Below are 17291 nucleotides of genomic sequence, written 5' to 3'. Positions count from 1 at the left end.
GGGTTAATGCTTACTTCGATCTCTGCGAGTGAGAAAGGGGTGAGTACAGCACTTATATACTCCAAGGGATAATTGGCTAGAACCGTACGTAGATGATGACGTAACATTTGAATCTTCCCGGTAGAACATGCGCTTAAGCTTACATTTCTGTGTCAGCCACCATAGTGCTTCAAAAAGGGGTGGAGATAGCCGTTGGTTGCAATTCGCAACCTCACCACTAGATGCCTATAAAGTCTCCACATTGCTCCTGCAAAGATTGTTACATTTCTTAAATGAATAATATTTTAAATGTCACCAAACCGCTCTGGCAATGCTTTAGAAATGTTTGGATGTTGGTCAGTCCCCATTGAAAATCTCAGTTCGATGACTCGCATCGCCAATCCCTATTGGGTTGCTATAGTTTTACATACAAAGAGTGGGTGTTTATTTTTTGGCTTTCTTATGGGACGTGATTGGGTTGCCCTGGGGAAATCTTTTACCAGCACTCTCCAGCCTCGGAGAGATGTATTAAACGCCTGTTGTGTTCTCACCAGACTGAGCCATTTTACACCATCCCAGCTAAAACCCACAGGCAACAGATCTATGTGTGTGTGTGGGGGGGATGAGTGTGTGTGTTTGTCTGTCTGTCTCACACACAAACACAAAACACTCGCTCTCTTTCCACCATCAGTCCCTCGCCTCAACACTCCACTTTTTCCCTCCATCACTTTAGTGACGTTCAGCACTGGGCCGTGACGTTAGAGAAAAACAGAGTGCCAAATCGACAGCGAGAGAGAGAAGGAAGGAGAGCGAAAGATGGCGGGGGGGATTGGGGGGGGCTCTGAGAAGGAAAAGTGACAGAGACAAACAATGAAAGGGAGAGGGAGCGATTGAATGAGTTAATGAAATGACTCGAGTGTGATGAGAACGGGAACGAGTATGATGGGTGCTTCTTCAACTTAAAACTGGAAACTTTTTCCTGTGCTTTCTTCGAGCATTTTTGCTACTTTTCACATGTCTTTTATGTATATATTTTATTGTTTTAACCTGCTTCAGACAGTCAATACATTTACTAATACATTTGGGCTGTCAAACGATCTATCGCGATTCATTGCATCCAGAATCAAAGTTTCTGTTCACATTATTTATGTTTGTGTATTATGCATATACATTTTCTATTGTATAAACACACAAACATGTAAACATATTTAGTGAAACATTTTCAGTATTTATTTATATTTACTAGTGACGTAACAATTTCCGCCTCTCACGGTACGATAATGATAAATTAAGACTTGGAAAAAAGTGCCATAAGTGTTTAATAAACAATTATTGAACATTACAATGATGTATAAATGTCACATCCTGTCCTCTTTTCTCTATCCTCTAATCTTAACTGTTGCTTTGAGGTATGACTTATGAGATGGGTCAGATGACTTAAAACTGCACCAGCTGGACCTTGACAGAGGTAATATCTATTATGTTGTTTAACATTCTCTATGTTAAAGGCCCGGAAGACCTATCGTTTCACACAGTCATGTGACCACGATAACATTGAGACTATATCTTTAATATTGTTACATCCCTAATATTTCCCAATAATTTAAATGATATATAATAATGTTTATTCATTTTTATAAATATATGGATTCTGTGTATGTTTTTATAAATACAAAATTAACATGCAGAGACTTATATTATGAACTTTTATTCTGGATGCAATAAATCACAATAAAACATTTGACAGCCATAAAATAAACACATTATAACTGTGCTAAAAACTCATTGTATATATAAAAACTAAAATAATCATAAAACATGAATATTTATTGCATAAAATGCTGAACGTTGGCATGTTTTGCAGTTATGGCAAAATGTACAATCTTTTTTTACTTCATTTCTGTAATTTATGTGCTTGGATCAAATGTTGCTTTGAAATGAGCATCACAGGAAAGTCATTTCCACGTCACATCTGCAGAGCGCTTCAACATGCAATATGCAATACGAAGATATGGAGAACGCAGTTGTATTCAAACAATTATGAAATAAAAACATCATACAATCTTTACAAAAGTGTTTTAAAGAGAGCTCATTTTCTCAAAAATACTCGCCATATTTTGATCAAACTAAATGATGCAAATTCAAAGATGCAGAAGGTTTTGTGTCAGTGTTTGGTTTAGGGGGAGACTGAGGGTGAGGGGACACAATAAATCGTTTATTGGGTATAAAAGTCCTTATGTCTATGAACCTATGATGTATAAACAAACATGTATGTGTCTGTGTGTAAGGTCAGTGATGTGAGTGATTTTCTGTCTTTCACATGGCAACATAGTGAGCGTTGGTGCTGGAGGTGTAGGAGCAGTGAAGCAGATGAGATGGCTTATAGATCTGATGAGAGACGGATATCCTTGGAAAGAAAGACAGATCTTAATAATTCAGAGGGTGATGCAATGGAGGAGAGAAAGCGAGAGATGCAAGGAGCGATAAAACGAGAGAAGGGCAATAGGTGATGGCCTGAGGTGCAATAGTGTGAAATCACTGACGTTTTGTTTGTAGGGCAATAAAAGTGTCATATATCAACGTGACACCATTGTTTCTGAAACAAACAAACTAAAATGTTGCCTTTGTTGGCAGTGTACTAAGGTAAGAAGGCGTTTTACCCAGTTGGCTTTATCGTGTTACAACAAAATAACAGCCTCATGCAAAGCATTCTGGGAGCCAGAAATCCCTTTTCCGGTTTTATTTTCAAATTTTGGTTCCCAGAATGCATTGCGTGAGGCTGTTTTTTCAGTAAGGATAAAGACTTGTTCATGTTTAATGATCATTTATCTTTAAACAAACTGTTGCCAGTATATTTCCTAAATGTAAATCTACAGTAAGTTACTGGCAAACTGCTGCCAGTAATGCTGTAATTTCTACAGCAATGATTTACAGTGTACTGTAACCAGTGTTCTATTTTTACTTCATAAATATGTCAATTTCTTTTCAATTATACGTCACATGTAATATTACATAATCAAAGCTACTACAGATTTGGAAATGAAACAGTTCTCGTTCTTTGTTTTGAGTTACGGCTTGCTAGCTAGCTAACAACCAGTTAAGCATACATGATACATCAGATATCTAATGCTTTTGATCAATGACTGGATTTGTTCAAATCACTCTCAGTGAAAATAAAAAACTAGTCCCCTGTTTGGTATATCAAAGTCGTCTCGGCTTTTATTTTTCTCATCTTTTCTACTAGCCTCATTATGTAGCATGGTTCTTTATAACCATAATACCCATAATTCCGATTCCTCTCAAAATAAATAGCGGCATTGCCATTTTGACTGTAGATTTCTTTAAACCCATTAATTTTATGCACAGGCCTAATTAGGAAGGTCTTGCTTAAGCATGTGTGCTGCAAAAATGCAAGCATTGAGTAGCATAAAAAGTGCATGTTTGTTTGTCATTTACCACTGAATAGCAACTGAGTGTCAGTGTTATTGCAAGTTGAACGTTAAAGTGTAATAACCAGAAGTTGTTTCCTTGAGTTTGGAAACACACATCATGTTGTCTTCAGTGCAGTTCTTGCTGAGCGCGAGAGGATGGAGCCACAGCATCACCTAGCGATTGCTTCAGTTATAACAGCCTTTGATGACGGTACAGTTTGTCCTTGAGAAGCACATGAGACATGAATGCAGAGAACATTGCAATAACAATAACGTAAATGAACCAAATGCACTTTCATTTGGTGTGGTTCATATTATGAGCTCAATGAATAGTATTTTGCCTCCTTAATACCTCTCTCAGAAGTGTGCTGTAGCCATGGCGTGGTGGAGAGATTGTAGTAGATGTTAATAATATGGCACTTTAAAATAGTGAACACTACGCTGCCACCGTTGAAAATGTCCAAAACGTGATGGCATGGGGCATTTGGTGGCTGGGCCATTCCATGCAAATGTCAACCTTAAGATGAAACAAATCTCCATAATGGTCCATATTCCTCATAAATGGCCACACGAAAATATAATAACTTTATATACTTATAAAAATGATATTATGGATATAATTTATGAACTATAAAAAGCCACCTCTTCTCCATTTGTTGGGTATTATTACTATTATGTTGGGGTTCTGGTTTGTACATTTTAATTCACAAAATGTCATCTACTTTTTTTGTCATCCATAACGCATACATTTTTTAATTATATAATTTGTTCTCGGTATAGAGTGATACCCGATGTCTGTATACTATCATCAGGAGTTAAGTCAAATATAAACAGATGATTCAATAAATACATTCTCTGTGAATTTATATTTCAAGTTTTGACTGAAAATGTCACTTTCTTAATGCTGGATTCACCCACCTTTTCTATGTAACTTTTCAAATAATAACATTTTGTTCAGAGGTTGGATTTCATAGCCTAAGAGACTTACAGTAATGAAGTTTAGTATCAACTTTATACATTTCCATAAAAACTAAAACAAATAACATCCCAAAGGAGACAGAATTATAGAGCTTTCTGCAATATGTATCAATTTGATATCTTCTGAAACAATGTTCTTTCTAGCTAATGTCACAAATCCTGCATTTTTTTGTTCACCTGTTCTCAGACCAGCTCTTACGTAACTCTACCACTCTATATTTTCCTTATTAAATATCCTGTTCAGTTACTTAACTAATGGGACTCTTTCTGGCTGATGTCTCAATCCTCCACAGAACTTTATTGTAAATGTGTCAGTATTTAGGTAAATTGAATATCATCTTGAATAGTACAGAAACACAGTGTGAGCATTCCTCTCAAATATAAAATGTGATTACAATTTTTCAAATGTGATTTCGTATGAGCTCATGCACGTGTTTTATGTAGGTGCTACAATCGATGGTTCCAAACATGTCAATGCATCCGCCATCTTGAAGCAGTCAACGTTTCAACTGTGATTCATAAAGGTTTTCCAAGATGCTCTGGTTGCAAAAATACACAGAGAATTAAATTCTTAAAAAATATTTTTATTTGATGTCAAGCTATAGTTAATAGTTAAAATGTTTTGTATTGTGTTCATGTAGCGATATAAACAATCGGGATTAGACATGTGAACGTAACATTTGATAATCATACATGTGTACAGAACTACACTCTTAAAAATAAAGGTGCTTAAAAGGTTCTTCGAAGCGATGCCATGGAAGAACCATTTTTGGTTCCACAAAAAACCTTCAGTCAAAGGTTCTTTAAAAAAACATATCATGCTTACCTTTTTATAATCTGAAGAACCTTTTTCGTTTTTTGTGAAACAGAAAGGTTCTTCAGATGTTAAAGGTTCTTTATGGAACCAAGAGGTTCTTCTATGGCACCATTTTCTTTTGGAAGTGTGAGGTTGCAGAACTCATTTGTTCACGATTTGCTTACAACTTTTGTTTATGTGTTCTGCAGCCTTTTTTTTTGTGGTCTAAACCATGGCTCATCTGCTTCCATATTCACACCCCAGTACCACTGGTAAAGATTGGTAAGCACTTGATACTCTTTGTGCTGCCTGATGTAATCACAGCTGTAGCAAGCATGCTCTGCAGGGAAAGAGCTGATTTTCACTTCAAAATGTCTTCTCCAGTTGAAGTACAGCCCGTACAGCTCCTCATGCCTGTTTAAAAGAAGCAGATACTTCGCTAAAGCTCTCACAGAGGTGAAGTCATTGACGTGGATGAATGCATCACGTGGGACAAATCGCTCATAGTTTTGTCTAGATGGGCCTAGCACCACCGGCACGGCGCCGAGCTGTAAAACGTTGTAGAGTTTTTCGGTAATGTAGTCTTTGTGCTCCGAGTTCTCGAAAGAAAGATAAAATTTACAGCTGGCTATGATCTCTCGATAATTCTCCTCAGAAACAGGTTGGTTAAAGGAGCCACCAAAGGTGTGGATGTCCACGTACCTCCTGAGCTCGTCGTACACTTGCCCCCTCCTGTGGTAAAACTGAAAGTTGCTGACAATCCAACAGATCATCTTGTCCTTCTTGGGGGGAATAAAGTCGTTCTGCTCCTGACGGGTTGAAACAACCCATCCGTATGGTACTGTTATATCTGCGTCCTGTCTGTAGCTGAGCGAGACGTTAAAAAGGTTATCCAGATGAGGGATTTGAGGCGTGTTCGACGGCGACTCCAAATTCATCCAGATCCATTTCTGGTGTGGAGGGCGAGGTGATGCAGGCAAATTGGAGGGGTCCCAGTTAATGTCTCGGTGATGGATGAGAACACCGTCCGCATTACCGTACAGCTCACGGTCCACTGTGAGGCGACAGCCGTCTACGTTGAACTGCGACTTGCAGATGTCTAGGTCAAAGGAAATATTGAAAGGCCAGATCCAGATGAGAATCAGAACCTCACTTTGCTCTGATTTGATTGGTCCAACGTGGCGTAGGAAGCAGCTGACGGATGAGCCGTTGTACACGAACACGTATAAGATCATAAACAGACACATTAGCAGTAAGACACGGAGCAGAGGGGGACGGACGAAGCTGACAACTCTACTCGACATCTTTTCACCTGCTAATGGAAGCACAGGTGCACGCTTGTAGATTTTATTGCCTCGTAATATTTTACGACCAAGATATAGTTCACACAAAAATTGATGTCATCATTTACTCACCCTCGTGTTCTTCCAAACCCGTATGACACTGTATTGTCTATGAAGTGTAAAAAGTGTTTTTTAAATCAGTCGATTCCAGACATGCTTTAAGTTTCAGTATAAAATGCAATCCACTGCAATGCAATATCACTGTCGAAAGGAAACTTGATACGTTTATTGTCTTGCTCTTTTTTTAAACAGTAGTCCCCTTTATGTCTCTTTGTGAGTTTTGCAAATATTTAAACATGAAAATTATTAAAACGAGTTTATGGTTAAAGGGATAGTTCACCCAAAAATGAAGATTCTGTCTTGATTTCCTCACCGTCAATTTGTTTCAACCCTGTATACATTTCTTTGTTTTGATATTTGAAAGAACGTCTGTAAATGAGATTTGCGAGGCTCCGTTGACTACAATAATAAAAAAATATATTGTATAATGATTTTGTTCTGTTGATCACAAAAGAAGATATTTTGAAGAATATAGGAAAACAAACAGTTTTACATTTTTCATCCATTTTTCTTTTTCGGAGCGCAAATGAAGATATTAAGGTGACATCCAAGAGATTTCCAGGCCTCCTCATAGACATCATGGTGTCAGTTTTTGTCAAGGTCCAGAAAAGCACTAAAGACATTGTTGAATTGGTCCATCCGCTCGCTCAAAGCGGCTCAGTTGAATTTTTTTGAATGCTTTATGTGCGAAAAAAACAAACCAAAATACAGACTTTAATCGATAAATTGTCCTCTGTTTTGTCAGTGTATGGCGCGCTTTCACAACATGACTTTGACACATGCGTATGAGGTTCGCATGGGGCTTGCCCCTATTGGAGACCAGCGCTCTGACTCACAACACAGTGCTCTCGTCCCAGAAGAACACGAAGGAGAAGTGCTCTCATGGCACAAAAACTGACACCGTGACGTCTATGAGGAGGCCTGGAAATCTCTCGGAAACCTAAATATCTTCATTTGTGCTCCGAAGACGCCAGAAGTTCTCTAAATATGTTTAACGTCATTTGGGTGGGTAAGAAAAATCACACAAAGATACATTTTGGGGGAACTTCTCCTTTAAGATGGTAGTCAAAGATGCCCCAGAAATCCCAGTTGCTAACATTTTTATGTTTATCATAATAAATAACTTTTGTTGTAAAAAAGATTTGGAATAACTTGAGGACGAGTCATTCATGACAAAATGTCCATGTAAGGCTTTTACAAACAGTAAATAAACCTAATAAAATAATGAGAAGCAATAGTGTGTTGCGCAGATGAGGAAGAGGACCGATTTCTCTTCTAACTAAACTAGATTCCTAGTAGAACTTATTTGCTTCAGTTTTGCGAAAAGTTCATATTCATTATATTAATACTATGTATTTTAATACTTTTCTATTTTCTGCACATATTTTCTTTTCAAAACTGTAGCTAGATGCATGTGGTTCCTTTTCAAAAATCAAAAACTGTGCAATGTACTAAACATTCAATCCAAATAAACAAAATGGATAAAAATATGAAGCCCCAACGATTCCAACACTTAAAATGTTGCCTATGTAAGCTGCTCACCAGCTTTTTCAAAATATCCAGAATTGATAAGGTGCATAGGGCTGTTTACTTTCTGCGTAACTATTTAAACTGGCATCATTAAAATGTTATGAGTCAGCAGACAGGTAACAGAAGAGGTTACTCTTTAAACCAAATGTATATTTAACTGGCAAATACGGAAAGTCGTCGAGATATAAGAGATAACATGTTAACCCTTGCTGCGATCAAAATAAATTCAGATACAAAACTAGGTTTTCTGGTTGTTGTTTTTTTGTATATTTAACTGTTATCTCTTACAATAATATAGGCTACTGCTTGCAGAATTGTAAGGTGAGATGAGTTATTGTGACATGCGGGTTATTTTCTGTGATAGCCCTTGTTTAAGCAATAGTTAAAAACATTTTACATTAAAACACATTCTTTTACTGTGATACACAAACCATTAAGGACATTTAACAAACTATTAAAAAATATTTAAAACCGTTTTTAATGGCGCAAGCTGTCAGCTGGATCATACTGTACATCACTTTCACAGGCGGGCATTAGGATAGACACATTTTTTACCATTATATGTTTTGTTTGAAAATACAAGATGTTAGCTGTTCGGGTGTTGAATGAACAATGTTCAGGAACACAAAAGCGTCACATGCTGGGCAAGTCAACATCAAACATTAGTTTTGAGTTATGGTCTAGTAGATTTGTTATTTTTCAGATATAATCGGATGCTAGACATCAGCACATATGTTACACGAACTAAATAATATGCTTATTGCATGCTGTCTGCGTCAAAGTTAAATAAAATAATCTATTAAATACAAAAACGTACTTTAACAGATGTCTTTATCACTTAACATATCCAACAACGAAACATTTTGCTTTTAGTCAACAGTTACCTTACCTTTATAGTCATGAATGCGAATCTACAGAAGCATTTTCTGCGGACGAGTTATTGTAAACCATGATACTGCTGCCGTGTTGACAATTCTCCTTAAACACCTCCTTTCCACTTGAACATTGCCCTCCAAATTTAAGATGAAGTGGCAAATCTTTTGCTTTATAAAGAGTGTCTGCTGACAGCTTGTGGTCTTTTTTTCTCTCTCTCTTGGCAACAGTCTGTGACTTTGTTCTTCCTTGGTTATGACACCACCATAGCCAATGTATATGCATACAATACATTTCAATCATCACTTTCAGCATCACAATAATCTAGCAAGAAAAAAGATGAATGTATGCAATACTGCTTTTTATATACCGACTCATAATGAACCAGCACCAGGGATTGTTACAGCTGTCAGTCTATTAAAACATATTTTGGGTTATACTAAGAAGCGTTACACAACAATTCAACAAACTGCTTATTTAACCTGTTTACCGTCACTGGCCTTTTGAGGATACGCATGCAAACGCACTATCCAAACTAAAATGGATATACACTCACCTAAAGGATTATTAGGAACACCATACTAATACTGTGTTTGACCCCCTGTCGCCTTCAGAACTGCCTTAATTCTAAGTGGCATTGATTCAACAAGGTGCTGAAAGCATTCTTTGGAAATGTTGGCCCATATTGATAGGATAGCATCTTGCAGTTGATGGAGATTTGTGGGATGCACAACCAGGGCACGACGCTCCCGTTCCACCACATCCCAAAGATGCTCTATTGGGTTGAGATCTGGTGACTGTGGCGGCCATTATAGTACAGTGAACTCATTGACATGTTCAAGAAACCAATTTGAAATGATTCAAGCTTTGTGACATGGTGCATTATCCTGCTGGAAGTAGCCATCAGAGGTGGTCATAAAGGGATGGACATGGTCAGAAACGATGCTCAAGTAGGCAGTGGCCACCACCACCACCAGCCTGCACAGTGGTAATAAGGCATGATGGATCCATGTTCTCATTCTGTTTACGCCAAATTCTGACTCTATCATCTGAATGTCTCAACAGAAATCGAGACTCATCAGACCAGGCAACATTTTTCCAGTCTTCAACTGTCCAATTTTAGTGTTTTTCCCTTTTCACACCATTCTTTGTAAACCCTAGAAATGGTTGTGCGTGAAAATCCCAGTAATTGAGCAAATGTGAAATACTCAGACCGGCCCGTCTGGCACCAACAACCATACCACACTCAAAACTACTTAAATCCCCGTTCTTTCCCATTTGACACTCAGTTTGGAGTTCAGGAGATTGTCTTGACCAGGACCACACCCCTAAATGCATTGAAGCAACTGCCATGTGATTGGTTGATTAGATAATTGCATTAATGAGAAATTGAACAGGTGTTCCTAATAATCTTTTATGTGAGTGTATATCATGAACAGACTCAATGTGAGTTATAGGTCTGTTATAACCAAGGAAGAACAAAGTTACTCCGTGACAGAGCCCACTCCTTTACCCACAAACGTTGCCCAATTCTTCTAGTTCAGTGTGTCTCACATTTGGTGGTTTTAGTTGAATAGACCCATAAAGAACCTTTAACACACACACACAGAACCTTTTGTTTCATAAAGAGTTTGTTTTTGTACTGTAAAAAAGGTCCTTATGTTATATGAACTTTTTACTAAATAGTTCTTATACGGCATGACTGGGAAGAGTCTTTTGCAGCACTTTATTTTCAAGAGGTCAGCATGTTTAAGATTTACCATGTTTTATAATAATCAAGGCACGGGACTGCAATAAAAACTTCATCATTGTGTCTTGAAAAAGATGTTGGTAGATGTTTGGTGAAACATGTTCTCTTGTTGAATTCATCTTCAGTTCTTAACTGACTATGATACATAAGCATCCAGGATCTCTTGTCTACACTAACACAATATCTCCTGTGCCACTGGGAGGCGCTTGGTACACATCTTTTGCACAATTAAACAGGTTTGTGAACCAGTCCAGACATAGCAGAAAATCACCTGGGTGTCTGACCATCAGATCAGTAAACTATGTAGGTATCTCTGTGGCCCTAAAAGCCTAACATCCTGTTTACTACAGGTCAGAATAAGTTTTGTTTGTTGGTACCCTTACAGCTCATTGAAATAATGCTTAATTCCTCCTGAAGACTGATGAAATTAACAGCATCATGTATACTTGCATGCCTTTGGTATGTCATAGAATAAAGCAAAGAAGCCGTGGAAAGAGATGAATTATTGCTTATTCTACAGAGATATTCTAAAATGGCCTGGACACATTTGTTGGTACCCTTTATTAAAGATAATACGTAATTGGATTATAGTGATATTTCAAATTAATAAATTTCTTTGATTAGTATCACACATTTATTCAATCTTGTTATCAGTCATTCAGCCGATTTAAACGGAGAAAAGTAGTCACGGTGCTGTTTGGTATCATTGTGTGTCTCACACTGAACATGGACCAGAGGAAGCAAAGGATAGAGTCGTCTGAGGAGCTCAGAGAGACAATAATAGACAAGCATGGTAAAGGTAAAGGCTACAAGACCATCTCCAAGCAGCTCGATGTTCCTGTTCCTCGAAGCTGCTGATTCTGTGTAGTTGAATGATTAATAGAAAATGTTGTGTTCACAATAATAGCAGTGTGGAGTTCAAATAGAGAGGCGAATCATTCTGTGAAAAAACTGCTGTCAAACAAGTGGCCCTTATTTATGGACGAAGGCAGCAAATGTTGTACTGTGCATTTCTCTCTGAAAATCTGAGTAAAATGGGTCATTCCAGACATTGTTCAGTAGAACAGAGTACTTTGATTAAAACGATTATTAGAGAGGGGAAAACATATAAAGAAGTGCAGAAAATGATATCAAATGCTTTCAAATGGCAACCAAAACCAGAAAGACGTGGAAGAAAATGGAAAACTACCATTCGAATGGATGGAAGAATGGCCAAAATGGCAAAGACTCAGCCAATGATCAGCTCCAGGGTGATCAAAGAAAGTCTGATGTTACCTGTGAGTACTGCAACGATTAGAAGACGCCTATGAGAAGCAAAGCTATAGGCATAGCCGTGGATAGTGATACTCAGGTGGGGAAAATACATTTTCACTTTAGTTGCGGAGCGGGTTATTAAGAACTAAATAAATCAGGTGTTGCGTGCAATTCCCTTTAGCCTATATTTAATATTTGTGAATATATATTTTCACATTTTATTAGTGTGGTGAGGAAGGGGGGACGAGAGCCGTAAGGCAGGGCCGGTGGCGTGAGTGATAGTTGCAATCGCTGTACGCGCACCAGTCCAGCATCTCTCACGGAGGAGATCGGGAGCTTAAAAGGACGACCTGTTAATGAGAGAGGACCGGGCCCGGACATTGTTAAGTTTGTGTGTATGTTTTATGGCCGGCAGTCGACCGCGAGGTGGCTGCCGGTCTTTATTCCGTGTTTGTTTATTTGATTTAATTAAAGTTTTATTGTTTGAATGTCCGCTGGTTCCCGCCTTCTTCCTTCCCTTCTATGGACCTTTGTTACAATTAGGTTATTTGATAAGTTTAGAATAAGTAGGCCTACGTAGCAATGTACATTTCGTGATGTCCCCAAACAAAACACATCACGAAAGCGCCAAGCAGCTTCCGCAGCCAGCCACAACGACAAAACGAGAGAAAAAAAAAGAGAAAATGGAAGACGAGGTATAGGAGAAATTAAGGTTGGGAATTTACATCATTAAAAGAAAAGCTCAAGCTGCTAAATCGAATGTTTGGGACAGGTTATCAGAAATATTTGCAGCAGGAGACAACAGCAGTTTATCGGCTACATGATGTTCCCTTTCTGTCGGTCTCTGGAAGTTGTGTCGAGACTAACAGAAGGGGGTTTGACTTGAGAACCTAACATCTCCGATTGTACTTTGAAAAGGCCAATGAACTTAGCGAATGGGATGTCACACCAGACTTCGCCCCGTACATACAGGTATAAAAGGGAAGATGGCATATCCATTCATTCACCTTTTGTTCTTCAGAACCTGCGTGGTTTATGTCGAGCGATCTTCGATTCTTCCTACTGGATCTACGACGCAGAGCAGCGGAACTCATCCTGGGGTTTGCGATTCCCCTGGGCATTTCAGCAAATTCTCATGCAGTCTGGACCCTGGACGGGACGAGGAGATCTGAAGTGACCTGTCTCACGCTTTCGTGAGCATAGTCACTTGGGCAAGAGCACCACTATTAGGCGACTGTCGCTATAAGTGGCGCCTCTTCTTGTACTGCTGCGCTCCCTGCAGCACAGAGTGCCCCAATCTGTGATTCCTAAGGGGCGCGGAGGGGGGCCAAATCCCCCTTCACTATCTTCCACTACCTTCCTGGGAACTTAATTTTACTGAGCCGCTATGAGCGGAATGTCTAATAAGTCTTTAGTACTTTTCTGGAGCTTGGCAAAAACTGACACCTGGCATGTCAGCTAAATATCTTCATTTGTGCTCGAAAGACGCCTGAAAATCTCTAAACATGTTCAACGTCATGTGGGTGACATTTTTTGGGTGAACGTCCCCTTTAAAGCATTTCGAATTTGTGTATTTGTGTTAAATGTATGGATTTTGTGTCAATTCAACAAGAAATGTGTTAATTGTATAGCCTACACAGCCAGATGATGTGATAACTGTGTTAAGAGTTTAGGAAAATTGTTATCCATTATATAACTGTAACTTTAATACATTTTGGTATACAGCTAAAATAACAAATAAATCCTCCGTCCAAATATTTATGGACCTAACTGTGTATTCAACAAGCCCAAGTCTAAAAGTGAGGATATAACATATGATTATAATTCATTCTATTTCTAGTTTTTAGGTCAAATTTGGACACAACTACTTTAAGATCCATACATATCATTCGGCAGAATTTATATACAGTTAGAGATGGGCTCAAATATGACTGATAATAAAAACGATGATTACATTTTGAATACACTTTTCTTTCTTTCAGATTGGTTATGCTAGCATTTCGTGTGTTACCCGACCGAGCGTTTTCAATCCATTCCCACGGAAGTTGAGCTTGCGTGGCGCTTGCACAGCAGAACAAGCATTACTCTGCTCCGTGAGCACCAGGTGAACATGAAATTCACTTCTATCGGAATGGATTGAAAACACTCGCTCTGCTACACACAAGTACAAACGCAGCTATATTTGAACACAAAAAAAGCTATATTTTTTAACACACTTTTATACCCGTATGTACGGGGCGGAGTCTGGCGTACCGTCCCATTCGCCAAATTCATTGGCCTTTTCAAAGTAGTTCTCAAGTCAAACCCCATTCTGTCAGTCTCAACACAACGTCTCGCCCTCCATCAGGGAACGTCTCGGTTACGTATGTAACCTCTGTTCCCTGATGGAGGGAACGAGACTTTAAGTCGAACCGACAGATGGGGTTCGCCCTTGAGAACCTATCATCTTCTGACTATTTTGAAAAGGCCAATGAAATTGGCGAATGAAATTTGAATGCCGGGCACCGCTCCCGGGTATAAAGGGGAGCCAGCGTGCTCATTCATTCACCTTTTGTGCTGAGGAGCCTGAGAGCATCTTGTGACTGCTGCAGCGGACGGCTATTGTTGTGGCATGAAGGACACAACGTCTTGTTCCCTCCATCAGGGAACAGAGGTTACATACGTAACTGAGACGTTCCCTTTCTGTCTGTCTCTCGACATTGTGTCGAACAGACAGATGGGGTTCCTATTGAAAACGCCACAGCACTAGCCGCGTCACAATCTATCGCGAAGTGACATTTACCGGCCTAGGCGAGTCAGACGTAAGCGCTGTCTCGAGATTGTAACCTTCCAGTAGGTAGGCGGGGTCCCAGAGCTTTAGAAAAGATGGGTAGCCCCTGCCCTCGGCCATCTCAGACGACTCCATTGGCGAGAGCCGTCCGGTACCATAGGACCCCTGGGTAAGCGCTATTCCCTCAATGGGGAGGTGCGCTACGGAGACCACTTCCCACCCTCGGGGGGGAATACAGTGGAAACATCAACATGGTCTTACCGACAGGGAAGAGCTCATGGTAGGTATGTGCGGGATGCCGCAAGGTGGATGTCCACCTAGGGAAGGTCATGGGTTCCAGGAGGGGAACTAACTCATGATGGAATCTCAGACGGAACCACCCTGATGGGGGGGTTACTACGTCTGGAGCACTGAGGTCGGTTAGAGCTACATGAGGGAAACTCAGCTTGGGCCCGCCAAAGGTGGCAGGCTGCTCCGCTCAGCCCGCTGCCTTGAGTGCTTAGTGATGGATGGACTGCCTATTCTTCGCCCGAGGGGAAAGAAGGGAGGCAGATGATAGCGCACTGACCCACCTAAAGAGGGGGATGGTGCTCTTCGCAGGCGTACGCCCTACCGGCCGCCGGTCTCACCTGGTGTTACCCTGTAAGACTCGAGCTGACACCGGTTCCACACGGATGTTGTAGAACCTCGCGAAGTTGTTGGGCTCAGCCCAACCCGCAGCTCTGCATATGTCTGCCAGAGAGGCGCCCTGAGCCAGTGCCCACAAGGAGGCAACACCCCTAGTGGAGTGTGCCCTCACTGCCAGCGGGCACGGGCAGTCCTGAGATCGGTACGCCGTCGTGACGGCGTCCACGATCCAGTGTGCCAGTCTCTGTTTGGAGACAGCCCTCCCCTTCTGCTGACCTCCGAAACAAACAAAGAGCTGCTCAGAGCTTCTGAAGCTCTGCGTGCGGTCCACGTAAAGGCGCGTACTGGACACAACACGGATGGGGTTGGGTCTTCCTCCCCGGTGGGGAGCGCCTGCAAGTTCACCACCTGGTCTCGGAAGGGAGTGGTAGGAACTTTGGGCACGTAGCCAGGCCGAGGTCTCAGGATCACGTGAGAATCACCAGCCCCGAAATTTAGGCAATCCGTAGACACGGAAAATGCTTGCAGATCCCCCACCCTCTTGATGGATGCGAGCACCACCAGGAGAGACGTCTTCATCGTAAGATGAGAAAGAACGGTCTCTCCAAGGGGTTCGAAGGGAGGCCTCTGAAGGCCAGCCAGGATCACATTGAGGTCCCAAAAGGGTACGGAGCGCGTATAATGAGCGGCGATAGCGGCTACATACACTTTCAGTGTGGAAGGGGAGAGATTACTCTCCAACCTCTCCTGCAGGAAGGACAGCACGTGCCCGACCGAGCAATTCATTCGAGAGAAGAACACCAAGATGAGAAGAGGCGCCACTTAAAGGCGTACAGCCGCCTTGTGGCAGGTGCCCTAGCCAGAGTGATGGTCTCCACCACCGCGGGGGGTAGGCCACTCAGGATCTCCTCGTCCCATCCAGGAGCCAGATGTGGAGGTTCCAGAGGTCTGGTCTCGGGTGCCACAACGTGCCCTTCCCCTGCGAGAGAAGGTCCTTCATCAAGGGGATTGGCCAGGGGTGAGTTGTTGTCAGAAGCAATAGCTCTGAGAACCAAGTCCGGTTGGGCCAGTAAGGCGCAACTAGTATCACTTGATGCTCCTCTTCCCTGATCTGGCACAGGACCTGTGCAATGAGGCTCACTGGGGGGGAAGGCGTACTTCCGCTTGTCCCGTGGCCAGCTGTGCACTAGAGCGTCCGTGCCGAGGGGGCCCTCGGACAGGGAGTACCATAGCGGGCAATGGGTGTTGTCCAGGGAGGCAAACAGGTCCACCTGTGCCCGCACGAACTGCACCCAAATAAGCTGGACTGCACCGGGGTGGAGTCGCCACTCTCCACGGGGCGTCGACTGACGAGAGAGCGCGTCGGCTGTCTGGTTCAGGTTGGCTGGTTTGTAAGTGGCATGCAGAGACTTCGTCACCTGCTGACTCCACAAGAGGAGGCGTCGGGCAAGTTGCGTTAACTGCCGTGAGCGAATGCCACCCTGATGGTTGATATACGCTACGGCAGTTGTGCTGTCTGTTCGGACCAGTACGTGCTGGCCCTACACGAGGGGCCGTAGTCCCTTCAGTGCAAGCAGAACAGCTAGCAACTCCAGGCAGTTGATATGCCAGCACAGGTGGGCCCCCGTCCAGCGGCCCGACACTGCGTGCCCTTTGCACACCGCACCCCAACCCTGTAGGGAGGCGTCGGTCGTTACCACGACATGCCTCAGGACCTGTCCCAGGGGGACGCCAGTCCGTAAGAAGGTCACTGATAACCACGGGGTTAGGATACGACGGCAGAGAGGCGAAATGACGATCCGCCTCCTGCCCGTGTGCCACTCTCCAGGGAACTAATCTCTGTAGCCAGTGCTGAAGCGGTCTCATGTGCATCAACCCGAGGGGAATTACCCCAGCCAAG

The 17291-nt window shown here is 41.8% G+C and overlaps 1 protein-coding gene across 1 annotated transcript; it reads right to left on the bottom strand.

Annotated features, from left to right (window-relative positions):
• Positions 1 to 5378: 5378 nt before the first annotated feature.
• On the bottom strand, positions 5379 to 6488 carry LOC306894011 (4-galactosyl-N-acetylglucosaminide 3-alpha-L-fucosyltransferase 9-like; the record flags this gene model as incomplete). The annotated part of the gene is made up of 1 exon (XM_079456232.1): positions 5379 to 6488. The coding sequence occupies one exon, from the start codon at positions 6486 to 6488 to the stop codon at positions 5379 to 5381; it is 1110 nt and encodes a 369-aa protein (XP_079312358.1).
• Positions 6489 to 17291: the final 10803 nt, after the last annotated feature.

This window comes from Barbatula barbatula (genome assembly GCF_947034865.1).
Source record: "Barbatula barbatula genome assembly, chromosome: 5".
NCBI lineage: Eukaryota > Metazoa > Chordata > Actinopteri > Cypriniformes > Nemacheilidae > Barbatula > Barbatula barbatula.
Note: the sequence above shows the minus strand (reverse complement) of the source record. Positions and strands in the feature narration are given on the sequence as shown.